The sequence below is a fragment of the Clupea harengus genome, chromosome 22 (assembly GCF_900700415.2).
Source record: "Clupea harengus chromosome 22, Ch_v2.0.2, whole genome shotgun sequence".
NCBI lineage: Eukaryota > Metazoa > Chordata > Actinopteri > Clupeiformes > Clupeidae > Clupea > Clupea harengus.
In genome coordinates this window covers 17,767,626-17,787,351 of record NC_045173.1, presented here as the reverse complement: position 1 = coordinate 17,787,351, position 19,726 = coordinate 17,767,626, and the positions used below count along the sequence as shown (strand labels likewise).

The 19,726-nt window shown below is 43.0% G+C and overlaps 3 protein-coding genes across 6 annotated transcripts; 2 read left to right on the top strand and 1 right to left on the bottom strand.

Annotated features, from left to right (window-relative positions):
- The first annotated feature begins 118 nt into the window (after nucleotides 1–118).
- On the top strand, nucleotides 119–2,570 carry LOC116218362. Its single transcript, XM_031559599.2, has 4 exons — nucleotides 119–858; nucleotides 1,003–1,122; nucleotides 1,324–1,587; nucleotides 1,772–2,570. Exons 1-4 carry the CDS (start codon nucleotides 727–729, stop codon nucleotides 1,868–1,870), a joined length of 615 nt encoding a protein of 204 aa, XP_031415459.1. The 5' UTR covers nucleotides 119–726; the 3' UTR covers nucleotides 1,871–2,570.
- On the bottom strand, nucleotides 2,286–16,476 carry gpsm2 (G protein signaling modulator 2). 4 transcript variants are annotated; one of them, XM_031559596.1, is made up of 17 exons: nucleotides 16,224–16,476; nucleotides 15,357–15,390; nucleotides 14,326–14,447; nucleotides 13,133–13,524; nucleotides 9,460–9,681; nucleotides 8,947–9,082; nucleotides 8,419–8,558; nucleotides 8,093–8,216; nucleotides 7,676–7,791; nucleotides 6,915–7,070; nucleotides 6,592–6,700; nucleotides 6,255–6,384; nucleotides 5,557–5,633; nucleotides 5,164–5,343; nucleotides 4,637–4,799; nucleotides 4,005–4,222; nucleotides 2,286–3,690 (listed from the first exon to the last, which is right to left on the bottom strand). In XM_031559596.1, the coding sequence occupies exons 4-17, from the start codon at nucleotides 13,285–13,287 to the stop codon at nucleotides 3,526–3,528; spliced, it is 2,091 nt and encodes a 696-aa protein (XP_031415456.1). In that variant the 5' UTR covers nucleotides 13,288–13,524; nucleotides 14,326–14,447; nucleotides 15,357–15,390; nucleotides 16,224–16,476; the 3' UTR covers nucleotides 2,286–3,525. The 4 variants fall into 4 exon arrangements, with proteins under 4 accessions (XP_031415456.1, XP_031415457.1, XP_031415455.1 ...); XM_031559597.1 differs by lacking the exon at nucleotides 14,326–14,447 and having other exon boundaries at nucleotides 11,749–13,524; XM_031559595.1 differs by lacking the exon at nucleotides 14,326–14,447.
- A 233-nt stretch (nucleotides 16,477–16,709) lies between these two features.
- On the top strand, nucleotides 16,710–19,208 carry LOC116218485. The gene is made up of 4 exons (XM_031560368.2): nucleotides 16,710–16,971; nucleotides 17,393–17,689; nucleotides 18,156–19,099; nucleotides 19,200–19,208. Exons 2-4 carry the CDS (start codon nucleotides 17,479–17,481, stop codon nucleotides 19,206–19,208), a joined length of 1,164 nt encoding a protein of 387 aa, XP_031416228.1. The 5' UTR covers nucleotides 16,710–16,971; nucleotides 17,393–17,478.
- Nucleotides 19,209–19,726: the final 518 nt, after the last annotated feature.

The following is a 19,726-nucleotide window of genomic DNA, read 5'->3' as shown; positions in this document are numbered from 1 at the left end:
GTTACATATCTGAAAGCATCGGGAGAACCAATCAATACATTTGTTCACATTGTTCATGGCCAATACATACAATGTGTGTGTGTGTGTCTATATATATATATATAGACACACACACACATTGTATATTGTATATTGTATACTGTATATATCATACCTATTCAGTTGGGGGCTGCAGGCCAAATCCATCCCTCAAATCAAGTCAAACCGCATCACCCTACCTCAGACCAGTTCAACACTAGAACATGTTGGCCCCCTTGCAAATCTCAAATGCCCCAAAAGCAACTTCCTCTAAATTTCGCAATCAGAAGACGAGAGACCAAATGCGTTCTTGATTGAAAGGCAGAATATGCTCCATGGATGATCTTACCGTATAAATGGCACATTCATCTTTTAAAAAGTTATTTGGTCACTGCCATTTTTCTGACTTTCACTCAATCAGAGTGTACTACCTGTTTGGCACCGCGCCCATTTTCTGGTATGCGTGTGGCAGAACCCCACCCCCAGAAATTAATCCATGTTCACCTATACAAAATATTTCTACTACCACCAGTCATGGCACCCTACAGCCGGGCCTGCTTGTGCTTTCAACTCGTGCTCGATAGTTTGTCAATTTATTTTTGGCAACACTGGTGAAACACTTTCAGTTTCATACTGTGGGCAGTCTCTTCCGTTCCGTCTTATTTACGCTACCAAACCGAGTGACTGTACTACACAAATCTTTACAACATGCATATGAGTAAAGTATTACCGGTATTTATATTCCTACTGATGGGTTATTCAACAGGAAGCAACGATGAGTGGGTTGACTACATAGACATGCTGAGATACGATTCGGTATCTCAAAGTATGAAAAGAAAGGTAAGACTGATAATCTTGATCGATCTAGCAATATTTCGTTTTCTCTTTCAGTTCAGTCATAAATGTATAGTCTGGTTTAAACACGTTCGCCTTTTTCACACTCATGCACGCGCACATTTTCAATCGTCTTTTCTTCTCGATAAGGATGACCCATGTGCAAAGTGCTACGAAACCCACGGGTTGTGGGCCCCGATTATGATTTTAAAGCATGCACCGCTTGCTGACCTCTTCAAGATCGGCATGACTCTTCTACTAATTATTCTGGTGAGTAGCCTGCTTCGCAAATGTGAAGAATCCAAGCGCAAGGCTTAATTCGTTATTACATTTCTCTGAATTCACCTACAGCTTGGCTTCCAAAACAGAGTCCCTAGGTTGACTAGCCATGGGGGGCTACAGGTGAACCAGTTAAGTATTTAACACAATAGTGTAAATACTTGATATTTCTTTTTTTCTCACACAACTCAGGGACATACATTCATCAGGGCCCTCCTCCGACGCCGGGGCAACCACAACCCTCCTCCTTTAGCTGTGCCCCAAGTTCAGGCTGTGGGTGAGGCTCATGGAGAGCATGTCGACCCTCAGGACCCCGAGCCCGGAGTAGAAGAGGCACCACAGTTCCTTCAGCCGAGAGTGGAGGAGAACGATAATTCTTCTGAGGGCCACTTACTCGGAACACAGATAAGACCAGCAGCTATGGGACCTGAATTTGAAAACAACCTCCCAGCACATGTAAGTGTAGCAAGGGTTTATAAGGTCCTTACAAACGTATAATATATGCATAATATAAGTACAAAATAATGGTGAGTAGTAGTATAGAAAATGGTAAATCAGTTTAGTGGACATCCACTGTATCAGGAACTTTGCCTAGCCTACATTCTTGGCCTATATGGGTTTGCTCGTTTTCTCTTTCCAGAATACCCAAAATCCATTGGACAGAGAGGGCGATGGAACAGAATCAGATAGTGAGAGATACTGTAGTTTTCACTTTCCAGTTCCTGAGACCAGAGAATAAACATAACATCTGGTCATACTTGAGACCCGACCCGACCCAAATCTGGCACGGACACACTCTCAGGTGCTGTCTGGGCAGGGTGATGGACATACGTTGCAGCCAGAACATCTGCAAATCCTGGCACCTCTTGAAACGGTGAATATTGCCAAAGCACTGCCAATCAACCACCGAGACATGAGGCCAACACTGTAGTGTAGTGAGCATAGGAGGAGTCGGCCTCAAAAGTAGTCAACGGTTCAAATGAATCATGGGGCGATGTAATGTGAATATGAATGCTAATAAGACAATAAAGACATGTAGCTGTTCACTTGGTATGTGAAGTTGCTCACAATATAGTGTAAACAAGGAAAGGACATAAACATGCACATTATGTATAAGGTATGTCACACAGCAAACCAATTTAAGACCACACCAGTTTTACACAAAGGAGGTTTTATTCCTCATAGCATGTGCTTCAAAATGTTATTTACAAAAGGATATCAGCTGCTACACATTACTGAGGTCATTATTTTACCAAATACATTATACAATTTTCTCATGCACACACTGCTAACACACATACGGACGGTTAAAAAAATATAATTATAGAGTACTGTACCTTTCTAAACTCTACAAATAATTCTGGTGGGGATTAAAAACCTTAAAAGGAGAAAAGAAGTGGCAGTATACAATTACTTAATTAAGAAAAACAAAACTGAAATAAACCAAAATAAATATACACAAAACCTGCAGTCATGTATCTAAAGATACACTTAGGGTGAGTCTGGAATACTACGCAGTGAATGTAAGAATACAAACGTAAAAACTGACCAATTTCCTGTATATTCTTACAATGCAGTACTGTTCAGAAATCGAATCAAGAGATGGAACCTGTGACCTTCAGGCCTCTAGGGGACACCAACAAGAACACTCTTTGCCTGTTGTGTGTACATGTGCTTCTGTTTACTTCCTGCCTCTGTTTTCCAACCATTGTTTTGTTCCACCTGCTTGTTAATGAGTCATGTGACTAATTAGTCAGGTATTTATACCTGGCTGGTTTTCAGGCTCATGGCTGTGTCTTTGTTATTTAGTTATCTGGTGTTCTGATTTCTGGTGTTAATTCTAGTCTCAAGTCTCCTAGTTTCCTAGCCTCAGTGCCATAGTCTCCAGTCACAGTCCCTGTGTGTTTTTGTAAGTCTCGTGAATTCCTAGCCTCTTGTTTTGTTAAAGCCGCGTCTTTTACCTCAAGTTGCTCTTCTTTTAATACTTATGAGCTTTGACTTTTTTGCCGTTATCTTCTGTGAGTTTGGAATATCCTTATTTTTGTTGGTAGAATATTAAAAGACAAAGTTTTCATACATCCTGCACTTGGGTCCTACTACTTTGCTCTGTGAGTTCCTTACTGGGACAGAAATCCAGCGGCCTGGATTCGATTACGGCCCCTGACAACCTGAGTTTAAAAAAAATCATGCCGTTTTGACAAAAACAGCCATTTTCCATTCCTCTTCCAGTTCATTTCCTGGAAATCTTCTATCACTGAAATTCATTTGACCCCAAACTCTTTGCTGGCCTCTGAACCACCATCTCATGTGCATACCCAGTATGGATGTACATGTATTGTAGTGTTTGAGCAGTCTGTTGTGTGGCGGGCCGGGTCGGCTCGGCGTGGGCCGACGCTACAGCTGGTGGCAGCTGGCACTGGCAGGTAGGGTGACGCGCTGCTCGTCCATGCGTTTGGCCTGGGAGCGCATGATCAGGCTGAAGAAGTCCTCGTCAGGCACCGTGGGGCCTTTGCTGGGGGGCGGCGGGGGGGCACACCGCTGGTCATCCAGACGAGAGCCCTGAGCAATCAGAATGACAGGGAGAGGAGAGAGGAGACACACTGGGGATGAGTGAGGCTGCATGGACACATTTTGAATGTGTTTAAACACCTAAATAATTGTCGGTAGTATATACTAGGCAATGGCTGTAAATAGTGGATTAAGTATCTGCTACCGATTTTGCATCTACAGAAGTTAATGGATCTGCTGAATACTTTAAAAGACAGAATCAGTTTGCAGACATTTCGCAAATGCTTTGAAAGTCAATACGAGACAGCAAACACGAGATCTGCATCCTGAGAGGCTTTCTCCTCCATTTAAAAAAAAAGGTTTACCTGGCACTTGACCAGCATGTCAAAGAACTGGTCGTCGGGTTCGTTGTTGTCGGTGCTGGCCATCAGGTGGCTAAGCACAGCCTGGCTGCTGTGCTGAGTGAGCCGCAGGCCTGGCAGGCTGCCCCCCGTGCTTGCCCGCTGGTCGTCAAGGCGACGGCCCTGAGTGCTCGCCACTAGGCTGAAGAACGGCTCCTGGCCCGGGGACGCCTCAGAGAATGCTGAGGAGAAATATGTATTTACCGTTGGTATTACAATCAAACCATCAGCCTAAACTATGGTCTTTACATCAAAGTGGGCTTATGGTCCTGGTAATACAAGATGTATTACCTGGACATGTAAAAAGAGCTTTAACAGTAATCGTTCAAGGTTTAACACATGATCAAAAGAAGCCTGTGGCCATGATTTTCATTTAGCACTGTAGAAGGATTTCACACCAAGCCAGGGCGCTGATACACAAATGGGCTACAAGTTACTAACAACTTGTCTCTAACGTGAAGAGATCTATAGACAGCAGCTGATTCATAACTCTGGTGTAGACCAAATCACATACAGGACAAGAGGTGTGTAAGTTTAAACAGACGGAGACTGACACGTAGGGTCTGCTCTAGATAATGATTGGAGAAGCAGCTCACATTTCTTCATGGCAGGGGGCGGGGTCCGGGAGGGACTGGAAGGCACGGATGCGCTGCTCTTCCTGTCTAGGATGGTACAGCGCTGGTCGTCCATGCGGTTGCTCTGGAAACGGCTGAGCAGGTCGAAGAAGCTCTCATCTCCCAGCGTGTCCACACTTGCCCTCTGCAAGAGACAGTCATGAGACATGATGCGAACACAGGGTAACATGTGAGGCACCCATACGTCTGGAACTGAGCTATTTCTTTGGTTTGGTAGTGCAAAGCCATTTGAAATCGGAGAAGCTTGTGATTGGCTCAGTCTGGTCCAGATGGTAGTGCACATGGTGTCACTTTTAATTTGACAGACTCATTCAACAGCCTCCAAAAGACTTTGTAGAGACTTATTGACATAGAGTGGTCTCGAGTGAAACTTTACTGCCTAAAAGTGTAATTACATGATCAATCTGATAGATAAACTGAATAATAAACCTAGGAAACCAGAAAGCCCTTAACCTAAAGGGTCAAACAGATAAGGCCTTCACCGTTACCTTCTGAGGTCCAGGCCCCTGCGTGGTGTCCTGAGTGTTGCTGCTGTCCTGCAGGACTTTGGTGGAGCCGGTCTTGTGCTTCTTGCCCCTGAAGCGGTTTACAAAGAAGAGTCTGGAGGAGGACTTGCCTAGACTGGGCTTCGCTGGCTTGCTCAGGATGTCACTGTTCCATTTCTGTCCCTGTGTGAGAGAGGTAAGTAAGTCATGGTCCACCATGCACTGAAGATGGAGCTGTGACTAGAAGTGGATTACAACTAACGGTGACTGTTTTATGAGAAGCTAGTAGACAATTATTCCAGACTGATATGCAGTAGTTTGACTTCAACATTTAAACACAAGTAAGCAATCTTGCATGTAAATTGAGCAGCTTCTGCGATGTTTGGCAAAGCTTACATTAGTCTTGTCTGGAGTTAGTTTCATCAGATCCAGGTTCTCCATGCTGTGTCGTCTGCTCATCCTTGGCCGTGCCCCTAAATGAAAACAAATACTGAGTCAAGACTCAGAAAATACTCAAAATGAACTAGATACTAAAGACTGAACATGAAATGAGCCTCTCGATTCTGACAAATACACAACCTAAATTACTCGCTAACTTTGCCAACTTCAACTTAGCCTGTTGCCTAATAACAAAATATGAATACACTTCATAATACAGCACAAATCATCAGCTCTATGGTCATTATGGATCTCCATGGTATGTGGTGAGAGGGAATAAAGATGGCTGTTAAAGTGCTGTTAGTGGTGCTGTTTGGGAATAAGTCTGAACTGTATTCTGGTAACTGCCATGAACATAGACAGTATACAAAGAAGGGAAGAACCGACATGTCCCTGGGAATCATCTGAGCTCTGAAGAGAGCAAGTCTGGACACTATCCAGCAATATTAACCAATCAGAATGTAGAAGAGAATGGGCTTCCCATGTACAATGCACACAGAAAAAAGAGGGGTGGGGTCTTTTTGTGTACTAGTCTGACAGTAGTAAAGTAGCAATAAATACTAATGCTGCAAACTGTTTTCACGATTACAGTAAAGCAAATTGGCCATGGTACGGAAATCAGCCTCTCCGAGTGAGTGATGCATTCAGTGGGCTACCTGCACGGTTGTAGTCGATCTCTTTGTTCTCCGACAGGACGGAGTTGTTGGTGCTGTAGCTCAGGCCCAGCACCATCTGCAGGTCGGACACATTCATACGGGCCGTCAGCTCGCCACCGCGGTCCCCGGTCTGGAGTGAACACGAATAGACCATTCAGGGACATATACATGCCAATATGGCCACAGTGGTACCGCTTTAAAAGTCTTTGAGCAAATACATCAAATTAATCAGAGCTTTCATAAAGACCAACACAGCTATAGCTACTGTTACAAAATACGAGTAATGGACCTGAATTCCATGTGACGGAAAGAGGGAATGTGTATGTGGAAAATGTACCTCTTTGGAGATTTCTAGATGTTTCTCTGCAAAGTGCATGGCCTGGTCGTGGTTTCCCAAGGCTGTGTGTGCGTTCCCTAAACTCCAACAGGCCCGGCCTTCCCCGATCCTACATTAAACAAAGACAGATACAATAATTAATTTCTCATTCATTTGCAAGTCTCCTTGTTTAAAAATAAGCAACACATCTACTTTGTACAAACAGATGATGTGAAAGTGTGTAGTATGAGATGGATGGAGTGGTGTGTGTGTGTGTGTGTGTGTGTGTGTGTGTGTGTGTGTGTGTGTGTGTGTGTGTGTGTGTGTGTGTGTGTGTGTCACACCTGTCATTGAGGTCCTGAGCAATGATGAGGTGTTTGAGGTGGTAGTCAATGGCCCTCTCGTAGTCGTGCAGGAGGGTGTAGGTGTTGCCCAGGCTGTAGCAGGCCTGAGCCTCCACCGCCCGGTCCTTCAGCTGTCGAGCCAACTGCAGCGCCTTCCTGAACAACACACACACACACACCACACACACCCTCAGACACAGTGACTTCCGAAGGACTACTGCTTACACTAGCTCTGAGAGGACTACACAGACTATCTAATAAACTTAAATTTGATAGTCACAGTTTAAAGTCTTGCAACCCGTCTTCGTCCTCTCTAATCACAGTGCTGTATGAATAGACTCTGACGTGGCAAGAACTTCTCTGTTAATAATAGCACCCTTTTAATTACACGGGCACTGCTTTCCTCTCCTCTGCAGTTACAAAAAGGCATATAATTCATCTCAGCCTACAGGCCTGCCAAAAGCATTATGAGGAAATGGCTTTTTTTAGCAGTCATTTCCCCTCCCAAAAAATCATCCACACCCACAGACCTGTACATAACCTTCTACACAGCAACCTGGAATAATGTCCCTCTGGTAGGTCACTCAACGTTAAAACAGAAAGAGAACACAATTTAGTCTGGCAGTCTTTAGAAATCTCTGAAGGTCACTTTTGCCTTTTTAAAACCTAAAATAGAGGGCAGAAAGGCGTTTGTTTTCTCAGGCGGGGCAGCTGGGGGCAGAAAACCTCATTATTGGGTGATGAATGAATGTCTGGCTCACTTGTAGTGTTCTGCTGCCACCTCAAATTCCCCCAAGAAGATGAAAGCGTTGCCCAGGTTGCAGTAGGCCCGTCTCTGGGCTGCGCGGTCGCCAAACTCCTTTGCTATGAGCAGACGCTGTCATAAAGACAAACCACTTATGTTAAAGTCACCCTGACGAAGACCCATTGAAGACTGAAATGTTTTCAAAAAATGATTTTTCACTTAAAATCCTTTCAGAGAAATTTCAAGAAAATAATATTGTTCATAACAGCAAATATGTAGGTTAGTGGTTGATCACGGTTGACCATGTTGACCATGTTCCTTCATCATGTTTTCCAAGGTATGTTGCTAGAAGTAGGTCTCGTAAGTTGGTATTGCTTGGTTAATGTTTCTCACGGGAAGTGAGATAACTCTTGAAAACCCCACTCATGCTCACCTGCTCATGGGACGCCACCGCTCTGCGGAAATTTCCCAGCAGGTAGTATGTGTTGCCCAGGTTACCATGGGTCCGGCCTTGGGCAGCCCGGTCTCCAAGCTCCTTCACGATAGCCAGGTTTTCGCTACACCATTCAATCAGCACAAACAACAGAAAGTCAAGTTCAGGTTTACACATAAATGCTTACCTTTGGAAATGCGAGACCCACACTGTGCACAGACATACATGTTAGTTCATGTTAACTGATCCATCCACACACAAGTAAGCCTACACACACCTGCACACACACGCACGCGCACACATGCACACCCGGCATCAGGACTCACTTGTAGTAATCTGCAGCTCTTGTAAGTGCTGTCATGACCTCCTCTGGGAAATCACCTGGGTCGGCCCCACTCCAGCAGACACTCTTACCCTTAGCATGGTACACGTTTCCAAAGTTATAAAGTGCTCTTGCCTGGCCCACCTGCCCGGGAAAAGCAAGCAAACACTCTCAGAGAAAGCAAAAACAATGCAGGACTACACCTAACAAAGAGCACACCAGGAAACTTTGGTCCGAAAATAACCTGCGTCTCAACTCAAATGGACTTCCACCACACTTAGCCTATGGAAGTTTCCTGATTGGCTAATTAAAACAGACCATGCTGAAATATGAACTGCTAAATAGAGAGCACAACATAGTCCACAGTGCTATTTTCATAGGAACAACCAGCATTTAAAGTTTCCAGCAAGCAGTTATTCCAAAATGATACCATGGAATAACCATAGCACCTAGACAGCATTTACAACAGTTTATTAACTATGAATCTCCATTCATCGGTAAGCAGTTGGTAAACCGAGCAGGAATTCCCCACCTTATCATTAAGGACCTGGGCGATATCCAAGTGCCTTTGACAACAAACAACGGCTTCATCAAAGCGGCCCATCGCCTTCAAAGTGTTCCCAAGGTTCCCACTGGCTTTGGCTTCCCCAAGCTCATCCCCAATGGTCCTGAGAGGAACACACAGAAAAGTTTATTTTCAGCTATTCCATTCATCTGTACATCTCAGCATTTTACACTTATGTATTCCTTGTTTGAAATCCTTCTTTCATCAACGGATTTATTGCATTTAAGTATTTTTTTCCGTTTCATGTGATGTGATGTTTTTTGTATGTTGAGTGAGTAAGCCAAGCCTATCCTGGGTTTAGCAAAGTCAAGTTCAGCTGTGATTTTACACGGGAAAACCCCACTCAGAGGCAGCACTCTAGAAGGTCCAAAACAGGGGCATGGAGAGCTACTATTAAGATATAGAATTATTGTTAAGACTATTAAGATACAGGCACTTCCTCATCATACTCTACAAGGACAAGGGGGGCAGGTGCCTGACCTGGTGAGGGTGAGGTCGTGGTGGTGGAACTCCAGTGCCTTGGTGTAGTCGTGCAGGTGGAAGTAGGCGTTGCCCAGTTGGCTGTAGACGGCGCTTAGCACCTGTAGGTCCTCCGTGCCCACCTGGATGGCTGCCTCGAAGAAGGAGACCCCACCGCCGTAGTCGCCCAGCTTGCAGAGCCGCTCCCCCTCCAAGGCCAGCTCCAGGCAGGAGGCCTCCATCCTGACGAGGAGGACACAGGAGACAGAAGTCAACACCAACTCATAAACAGCACTAAAACAAAAACACCAAACGCTCCTGCTTGTAAGCAACGTAGTTTTCCAGGGCAAGATGTCAGCACTATGTGAAAACAGCTCACAGTCTTGAGACAGCTCTTTGTGGATTGTGGACTAAAAGCGCGTTGAAAACGAAAGCAAGCGAGGCTAGGGCTACCAAATACTCCCAGTCCTCTTTCAAGCCCCGCCTTCAGGAGGCGTTTGGGTTAAGTTAAAAAAAAAAAAGGTTTGAATACTATTACTGCTGTAATCGTTTCCACCCTCATTTGGTCCAGCCCTCACCACAGTTCTTTAGCTACATGAGACTAATGCTACAAGGGACTAGTGAGTGCTCCGTGAGAGCAATGTTGTAAACAAAGGGTAAGAACCATAACCCTTTGAACCTTGGACTTGAAGCTAAGGCAGGGCCTAGATATGTGGCCTCAGTGGTGTACAATTCCTTCCTTTACCGTAAGACAAGGCAAGGCAAGTTTATTTATATAGCATTGGCAATTCAAAGTGCTTTGTAAATGAGCAGATACAAAGAACATAGAAAAATAAGAGAGTAAAAAGGTAAAGTGTATTATAAAGAACATAGAAACATAATAACTGTAATAATGGTAATGAATGTGAGGCCAAGAGCAGGAGGTGCAGGAAACTCCTAAAGGAGGTTATGTGGGGTTAAGTAGGTTCCCATCTTGTCGAAAGGACGGCACCTTTAAAGTCATGAATCAACTATCAGTGCCCGTTAAACAAGAATTATTTTCCATTTCACATGTTTTTCATACATAAAAATACTTTCAAACTGTCAAATTCAATTACATTACATATTGATATAATTTATAACAGTAAAAAGATGGATAATTATGTTGAGGTCTGGCCGTCTCTCCATAATTGTGATACGCACGCATACAGTGGATTTAGATTTAGAGGTCTGCCCTGAAACAACTCAGAGGCTGAGCCGCTAAACCAGCTCATGGTCATTTGTCAAGTTTGCGTGCTAACTATGGCTTGAGAAGGCTACTCCCAAGACACAACTGCACGGAGTGGCACTTCCTCTAACTTCTGTGCACACTCAAAAGAGAAAGTTTAAAACAACACTGCCGTGTAATCATAGTAGGTGTTCATACAGCACTTGCTGCAGACTGCTTCTTCTTCAGGATCTGATGTGCTTCATGAAGACCACAGGCAAACCCAAATGACAGGTTAGCCATGAAGCATTTCTTCGCCTGACGCCTCCTTCATGACTGCAAGCCAGCACGATGTTGGAGGCCAGTAGACTGAATTCCTCTACTAATTAAAGCATCCTAACCACCAGCTCAGCACTTCTAAAAACAAAAAAATGTTTTGTGGGCAAGTCAAAGAGATTTGTGGAATGTATTATTTGTTTTTTTTCTGAGAAAAGCTAGTTACCAAAAGAAAACTTACATTTTACCTGAACTGTCTCTAGCCCTTTTTACTGATTGGTTGTTCAGAAAATGTGGAACTGGTTTTTTCTCACTTGAGAGTTTCCAGACTATATGCCAGTGGACCCTGAGCTAAAACATTAGGCTGGCATAGCCTAACTCCAACTCCACGCTCCCTAGACTCTGGAATTAACCCCACTGTGACATATGAGTAACACAAAGCCTGTATGATAAATCTCAGAGATGAATCCAATAAGCTCTCTTATAAAAGCTGCCAACCAAGTGAAAGCAGAGGACAGAGAGAAATCTGTGCTGTTAGCTACCGCTTCAAGGCAGCAGGTAGCAGACATCACAGACACTCTTATGTTCTTTTTAGGTTAGGAATACTACAGTAAATGCACACTCTTTCAAGACAAAGACAGCGAGATACTGCAACACAGCTAATCAGCTACAGGCATTTCGGAGGATTAAGCTTATAGAAGGAAAAACCCTTAAATACTGACATTTCTCAATTAGATCCATACAAATATTTCTTACATGCACCACATCAAGACAAAAACAAAACAAAAAAAACAACAGGGTTTCCTTTGCTTACTTTTCTGGGTTAATTAGCAATGCTAGGACCCTACCTGTTGTCATCTGGCTCGACACAACTGCAGCACTCTGGGCACCTCAGAGGCATCTAAAACGCGCCGGGGCCTTCAGGGCCACCGCACCACAGGTCTGCAAGGGAAGGCTTCCTCCGAGACGGCAGTCCAGCACAACTGCACCCGTTTACTGTCATACTGAGGCCTACTGCTGCATCTGATTCTACTTGGCCATAAACTTAAATACGTGTGTATATATATATAAACTTAAATACGTGTGTGTATATATATATAAATATATAAATAACAATAAATTGTTAAAAAAACAATGCTTAAAATGAATGAAGTCAGGATCTGTTGTCTGGTTATTAAGGTTTTAAAACGGAGCTGACGCAGCTTCATTGTTGTTGATAGGGCAGAGGAGGGATTGGGGAGAGCTGGACTGTCAGCGTTTCGGAGGATAATCTGATCTGACCCTTTTCCCTCGGCCGTCACCTGTGATTACTTCTCCCTCTCTCTCCCTCTCATCTCTCCCCCTCTCTCTCTGGGCACTCTGGTGATCAGAAACACTACTAAGAGTTGTATTACAGAACAATTCATGGGCTTTGTCACATGCCTCTATAACCTCTAGTTTTTGCATTGAGATGCCTCAAGTTACCCTTTATTGCATGTTTTTGTACATTTCTAAAATGTAGTGGCTGCAGGAATGTCTAAATAAAAGCTGATCCTTTGTTTGGACTCTTAAAAAGTGCTCCATTCAAATTCTGTTCTGAGCGTATGGTCCACTCCTTTAGGTGTCACATTACCCAAATGTACAGTGATGTTTTGAAACCTTGGTGCAATATTGAAATCTAATGACATTATAGTACAGAAATACTTTACAAAGGACTTGTTTTGTGAGTGAGCACATTAATTATGTATTGAATAAATACCATCCCGAATTAACACCCTTAGAAATCAGAACCCAATTGTGAGCCCCTGCCTAAACAACCAGGACCAATTAAGGTGACTTGCATTAGCAGATGTTTGCATTAGAATGCAGAACAAAAAAACAAAAGGGAAATAATCATAAATATTTGAGTGGGGCATTAAAAATGGAGTAAGCAGGGAGAGGGACCCCTCCGTGACGCCCCACAGAAGTGCACCTGGTGCTGCACCACCCCAGCAGTTGCAGCGCACTGCGACTTCACCGTAACCATGGTGAACAGGACCAGGTGACTTTTTTTGTTTGAACAGACTCTGTCCATCACTTCAGGGGCAAAATATTACTACGTCTGAAATCCCCTGAGAGAGGTACCAAAATATTATGAGTAAGGAAACTATCCAATTAGTTTGATTTGACCATGGTGTCATTTGATCATTGGTCTCATTTGACCATGACTTCAAATACAAAACATATGAAAAAACAGCAGATCTGCATGCCTACCTGTAGCGGACATGAGAGGAATGGTCTTCGCTTTGCATGCTAACCATCGAGCCATTGGCATCCATTGAAGGGCATAACAAGAGCTGATATCCCGAAGAAGATCCCAAAAATTGTTCAGACATGTGCCAAAAGGAGGGCAAACGGAAAAAAGACATACAAAAAGAGAACTGCTGGGTGGTCCGGATAAAGTAACATTGGTTAACTTATCAGTCAAGAACAGCAGACGGGGGTCTAATATTCCCTTTATCGTCACAGATGTATCCTCCAATAGTTCTACAGCTGAGGTGGGGAACCCAAGCCGGCGCGGTGACTAAAACAGTGGCGGTTCTTCACACTCCTGTGGCTTTAGCTTTGGTGTGTGTTTAGTGAATTTTTCTCTCTTCCGCAGCTCTCTGTGAAGAGAACACAAGATGATGTGTTTGAAGCCTCATTCTGAGTGTGTAACGCCATGGCAACACCCATCAAGCAGCGTGCAAAAGCAGAGTGAATGCGGGCAGCTGTGTGTGTGTGTGTGTGTGTGTGTGTGTGTGTGTGTGTGTGTGTGTCAGAATCCAGACTGTGTATCTAGGCATGAGATGACTCCAGTGAGAGGTGCCAGTGAAAGTGCATTAGCTTGTTTGCCACATTTCAATGTTTCCACTATATAACCACTGCTAATGACCTAGTTGTGGGCTCTATAAAGCAACTATTGTTCTGCTCTCTAAAAATGGGAGCAAGCGATGTGATTAGGAGCAAGTGAAGCACAATAAAGCAAGGATACTTTAAGGCTTGTGAAAACCTTTCACTTTTGATCCAAACATAAACCTCAACCAAAAAATTAAAGAACGAAAGAAAGAGAAAAGGGAAAGATGAAACCGGTTCTTGCCAACAATTAATTTAGCTTCTTGGACTATGATCTTATCTTAGGTTATCCATTTGTCTACAAACGGTTTGAACCCACAGCGATATGAATTCAATTATTTATATATCAAGTTTTTATACCAAATTAACAAGCACTGTGAGTAAAAAGTAGTCTCATTATGAACCAATCTTAGTTTACTGTAAACACAGTTTAAATGGCTTGACATTGAAAAGATTAGTCTGATGAGTCATACATTTCCTAATCCACAGTAATACGCCATACTCCACAGACCCAATACAGTCCTAGTGGCTGGAGGCTTAACATCTTTGAAACTCAGAGAAACAACGCTCACCCAATCATGTCATGGCTCAAAATTAGTTCCACGTAGAGTCCTATAGCTTGGAAACTTGAACTTGTTTAGTGTAGCGCTCGAGAAAGCCCAGATTCAGATAATAAAGACACGCCAATGAAGCACTGAAAGACACGCACAAGACACTTCCTGGGGGTGTTGGTTGCTTTGAAACTATGTTGTGACTGCATACACAAGATATTTCACAAATAAAAGATGCATAAGCTGTGGTGATTTTGTATACAGTTGGGATGATTTGCATTCATCTAGGCTTTAAGTCTTTACTGGACAGGCAATACTGTATGCCCCAACAGGTTATCCATTCTAGACACTACCGCCATGAACAAACTGGACGTTGTTGGTTTATGTTGACTGAGGCACAGGTGAGCAAGCACACACCCTATGAACCAACAGCTGGGAAAATGACAGTAGTGTAACAAAGGGAAACTTGCAAACTGGCTTAGGTGGTTTTGCTGGGGACACATTCACATCCACTAAATCCAATGAGCTCATTGGCAAGAACTGACAAGAAGGGACACGAATCAGGCTAGATGACTAACCGCCACCACAAAGCTGTTCAAAAGCCAACAACTGCCAATGGGGTAACACGTCAACAAGAAAAATAATAAATCATGACCTAATTTTTCTACTTTGGTTCGGACATACTGTAGAAACTATGATGATACTTTTTTGACAAATGCATCAACCATCTCTGGCACACAAGAGGTCAACGATAAAAATAATTAGACAAATGGATTCAACACTTTTTTCAGGCAAATGCAGAAAGTGTGAAGAGTGAAGGAGAATGAAAGTTCTGTGAGAATCCACACTAGCCTTGTGGTAAATGATTTTAAGGGACCCTACTAGGATAACCATAAGAGGAAATAATTAGAGTAAAGGCCCCCAGGAAACTCCATCAGCAGATTAGTAGTAGTGACTCCAATCAGTCACTGACTTTTGTCAACACTTTAAAGCAATACCCACGCAAGCAAAGAGCGGTTATCCATAATGCAAAAAAAATAAAATCTACTTACCTCAAGTAATAACGCAGCTTGAGATTTTAGTGTCCTGGAAGAAGGAAAAAATACATTAGGCAGAGACTGAGACGCATCGTTATATGTTGTATGCAACAAGTAACGTTAACCCTGATGAAGGCGGCCAAAAGTCAGGGTTCAGAAAAGTTGATTAATGTAAAGACTAAGCGTTATTTTAGAATGAATACTGATAGCATAAACTGGTTAAACGAATCTTTCACAATAACAATATTCAGCCATCACAACTATCAATATTTGTAGCTTTACAAAACAATAACGTTAATTTATGGTCTACAAGCATGATAAGAATACTGTCTAGCTTGATAAGTATTCAACTAGTCATAAGAATGACAATATGACATCGTCGCTACCTAAGTTTATTTGTCTTAACAGGACGTTTCCTTCATGTTTTCTTTGACCACGTCATATTTAACTTTAAAAATACTATGGATGAAATATTTTTTATGGATTGAATTCAAATTATGGACACCCATGGCCTTTGAAGGACAAGGCTATTATCGCAAAAACACTAGATGACAGTTTACACAGTTTACACTAAAAAGTGACCAACAAATGATAACATTAATGCATCGAGTTAGCTGGGTTGCTTGTTAACACCTAGCAATACGTGACTTAAGCTAAACTGTCATATAAGTTATGTTTGTTACATGCTACAATCGTTGTTCTTCAGTGGCATAAGGAATGTTAGGATAGTTTTTAAAAGACGGTAGGAACTGAATGCCGCTGGTTACACGCTAACAGGATTATCATAGTGACCAACCCAGATGACATTTCCTACTGTTACTCATATGCTAACCTAACCTAGCTGTTAGCTGAGGTTATATAGTAATTGCTAATGTTACTTACCAGACGTTAACGTTAACTACACTTCCCGGAACTTCCCACAGTGTGTTTCAAAAGCATAAATTCCTCCAGATGGTAAACACTTAATTTTTACAGACTAACTCACTCATATTAAAACAACAGTAATATGTATCTATTATGTATTTAATGTATCGCTAACATAACAGGACTACTCTATTTCCTAAACTTTTAGCTACACTTCGATAGAAAAGACCAACGTTAGCGAAGTTCTGTTGTTATTCCACCAGCCAATCAGAGCAAATAATTCAAAGATAACCACGCCTTCGAACAACTGCCTACTAACCAATCAAATTTGAATGCACTATCTCAATAAGGGAAGAAACTGTAAATGTTGCATTGCAAGGTGTGGAAAAGTTGGTTAACTTTTCTTATATATAGAGTAATTATCTGATGCCAGTGTGTTTTACAATATGCTTATATGTGCAAATCACACGTTGAAAATGCCATCGAAATGGTGAAACTGCAGAACAATTCGATGGTGTCGTTACCTAAGCAACCAAACTCCTCCCCGGGTTGCCTATCTTATGTCTTGTCCAGACGTTCAGCGATGCAGGTTTTCACTTATTGATGAGGGTAACAGTAGGGAAATTGAAGCATTAAAATTAGTAGAATACTAATGCTCGGGTACTTGGTCATAGCATTACATGAAATACGTGCAGGGAGCAGAGCTGTCACGGACATGCTCTGACAATAAAGGCTAAAATCTGGAGCTCTATGGAACTGCTTCAAAGTAAGTGGACTGGTCGACGTTAGTGCCCTGGATTGGATGTTTTTTCATTAGTAGTACTAAGTTGTATTGATGTAGGTTACTAGTTACATGTCATGATAAATGTGTTCATTTTGCTGTAAACATTCTGAGTTTGTCTCTGTAAAACTGTAGCTATTTGGAATGCTATGCCAGGACTCCAGCATGACCAAATAAAACAGTATGATGTACAGGAGCTTGCTGTTATCTGCACTGAGTTAAAGAGGTCAAACTATGTCAGTGTACACATATATTTTTAGAGTAGCACTTGTACAGGTTTGATTCAGAGGGGCCACATAAGTAACAAACACATCATACACAATTCTCAGTCAGAAAACAATGCATATCCCTCAATAATTGCTACTGTTTCTCATCTCGATTCTGTTTACCTTGCCCTGTTGCTAAGACGTGAATTAACCAGCACCTGAAGAACCACATCGCAAAGAAGTGTTAGGTTCAGTCACAGCCTCCAGAAGTGCCTCAGGCCAAAGCATGGAGGGAACACCAGAAGACCTAGATGACGAGGCAGAGGCTGACGAGGAGAGGCCTTCCTCAGTGTTGTGGACGAAATGTATTCAGCAGAGTATATTTGTGGACATAAGCGACGATGACAGCCTGCATTTCAGCGACCTGAAGCCAGGCTCTTTTGACATCTGTCTCAATCAAGACTCACCAGCGTCGGAGGCAAGCGTTAAAATCAGAGGTAAGATGCTTTTTTGTATGTGTATTTGGGATTGTGTGTAGGCTTTTGATTACCAATAGTTGCAGTCCTAGAGAGAGTCTTTTTCAGTAGATACACATTCTAAATTATATTATCAAATCTCATTGAGACATAGATTTGCCATATAGTCAGAGTATAAAGGTGTGCGCAATTGCATGTATTTAGAAAGTAGTGTGCAGAGGATATGATCAAGACTAAATATTTTCTGAATACTGTAACATCTGTGAAATTGTGATTGTGTTGTAACATCTGCCCTTTCATTTCACTTTAGTGTATTACAAATTCAATAAAGAAAAATCAGCCTTTTACTTCCTCTCTCTGTCTCTGGGATGCAGACTCTTTTGTTTTCAGGGTTCTTCTAGTTTGGGCCTCACACCTAAACAGATTAGGACTGACTTGCCTAAACCAGCAATTCACTGACAGCTCTCTTATCTGTTTTATTTTAAAGAAAACACACAGCTGGCCAGTTCAGATGAGGAGGAAGAGGAAGCTACAGAAGCTGGAGTCACTCCCAGTGGTGGATCTGTGACTGGCAGCAGTAGCATTAGAGACAGTGCAACACATTTGTCCCAAACATCAGGGCAAACACCTGTAAGCCTCAAGGGAAAGCAGATGTGGAGGTATAATGAAGATCCTGTGAACACCAGCGACGAAGACCAAGAGGATCTTCCGTATGATGATGACCTGGCCAATCAGGGTGTTCTCAATTATGCTTGGAGAAAAACTTCAGAGAAAGAGGAGAGAATAATGGGCAACTCTAAAAATACAGATAAAAAAACAGCGACAGGTTTAAACTTGCGACAGACTGCCATGGTGGTCAGTCAGTTGCCTAATTCTGGGGTTGATGCTGCTCTTGTAAATGATGGTGGTAAAGAACAGTCTACTGATCAAAGACAGCCAGAAGAGGCGGTTCCCACATCAAACCAACCTCAACATGTAGGAAGCACTATGATCTCAGACCTCCTACTGCGCCACTTCACACGAGAGGATTTGCTGAACGCCACTGAGCTCATTGAGGCAGAGACTCTTCCTGAGGTGTCCTTGATGGAGAGCTTGGACACTACTGTGGTGAGCATGGTCTCTCAGCACATCGCATACCATGGACCATCTTTCTTTAGTCACAGGAATGGAGGGAGAGACAGTAGCCAACGTGAATCGGAAGTAAAGAGTGGAGGTGCCAGCCCAGTGGTGTCAAAGCGAGAGGATGAGAAGTCACATAGCAGCCAACTTGCCCTTGGGTCAGCGAGAGACTCTGAGTCAGAGGGCGAGCACTCCCCAGAGGTGAGCCATAGATCCAGCAGTGCCCAGCCAGCTAACGCAGAGGACTCCATCCAGAGATGCTCTTTAGTCAGGACGAGGTCCTTCAGTGAACTAAAGTACGGACAGGGACAGGTCCACTATCCTCTACCTGACTTTTCCAAGGTGGCTCCAAAGGTGAAAATCCCCAAAGCTAATGGTGCGATAGTAGTGAGGTCTGTGTGCCCCTCTCCAGGCATCCTGAGGGCCCAGTCCTCTCCAGGGATGCTGGCCAAGTCCTCAGCCTCCAATATGGCCACCATGGATGTGATCAGCAGGGTACTGGAGGACACCATACTGCCTCCTGATAAGCTGTTTGTCTTCAAAGAGCAAGACAAGTGTCATGGGTCTATTCATCCCTTGCAGGTAACTAGTAGGAATTTATATTATTCACATTTCCTCATTAATGTCCGATGAGACTTAGTGCTGCATTATGCCATTCTGGTTGGGGTTAGCACAGGCTAACTTTTATTTCCAGTTTACATCACCCTCCTTACTTCCGTGCATATTTCTTCTGAGCCGCATTATACACACTAAAAGGACTGACATGCATATACTGTATATGCAACAAAAACACCAATCCTCTTCAGAACTAAAAAATATAGCAATGCATTGCGACGTAAAAAACAGGAACAAAAAGAAATACTCAACCTCTAACCGCTTCCTGAGCTGAATGGAACTCTCCGTGTTTCAGTGCTCCTCAAACTCGCTTTTGATCGGACC

Coding starts and splice junctions, on each gene's coding strand:
- LOC116218362 (XM_031559599.2), top strand. CDS start 727: ATGCATATGAGTAAAGTATTACCGGTATTTATATTCCTACTGATGGGT. Junction 859..1,002: donor CTCAAAGTATGAAAAGAAAG/GTAAGACTGATA, acceptor CTTCTCGATAAG/GATGACCCATGTGCAAAGTG. Junction 1,123..1,323: donor CTCTTCTACTAATTATTCTG/GTGAGTAGCCTG, acceptor CACACAACTCAG/GGACATACATTCATCAGGGC.
- gpsm2 (XM_031559596.1), bottom strand. CDS start 13,287: ATGTCTTTTTTCCGTTTGCCCTCCTTTTGGCACATGTCTGAACAATTT. Junction 7,792..8,092: donor CGGTGGCGTCCCATGAGCAG/GTGAGCATGAGT, acceptor TCTTTATGACAG/CGTCTGCTCATAGCAAAGGA. Junction 3,691..4,004: donor ACATGCTGGTCAAGTGCCAG/GTAAACCTTTTT, acceptor CTGATTGCTCAG/GGCTCTCGTCTGGATGACCA.
- LOC116218485 (XM_031560368.2), top strand. CDS start 17,479: ATGGAGGGAACACCAGAAGACCTAGATGACGAGGCAGAGGCTGACGAG. Junction 17,690..18,155: donor GGCAAGCGTTAAAATCAGAG/GTAAGATGCTTT, acceptor TTTATTTTAAAG/AAAACACACAGCTGGCCAGT.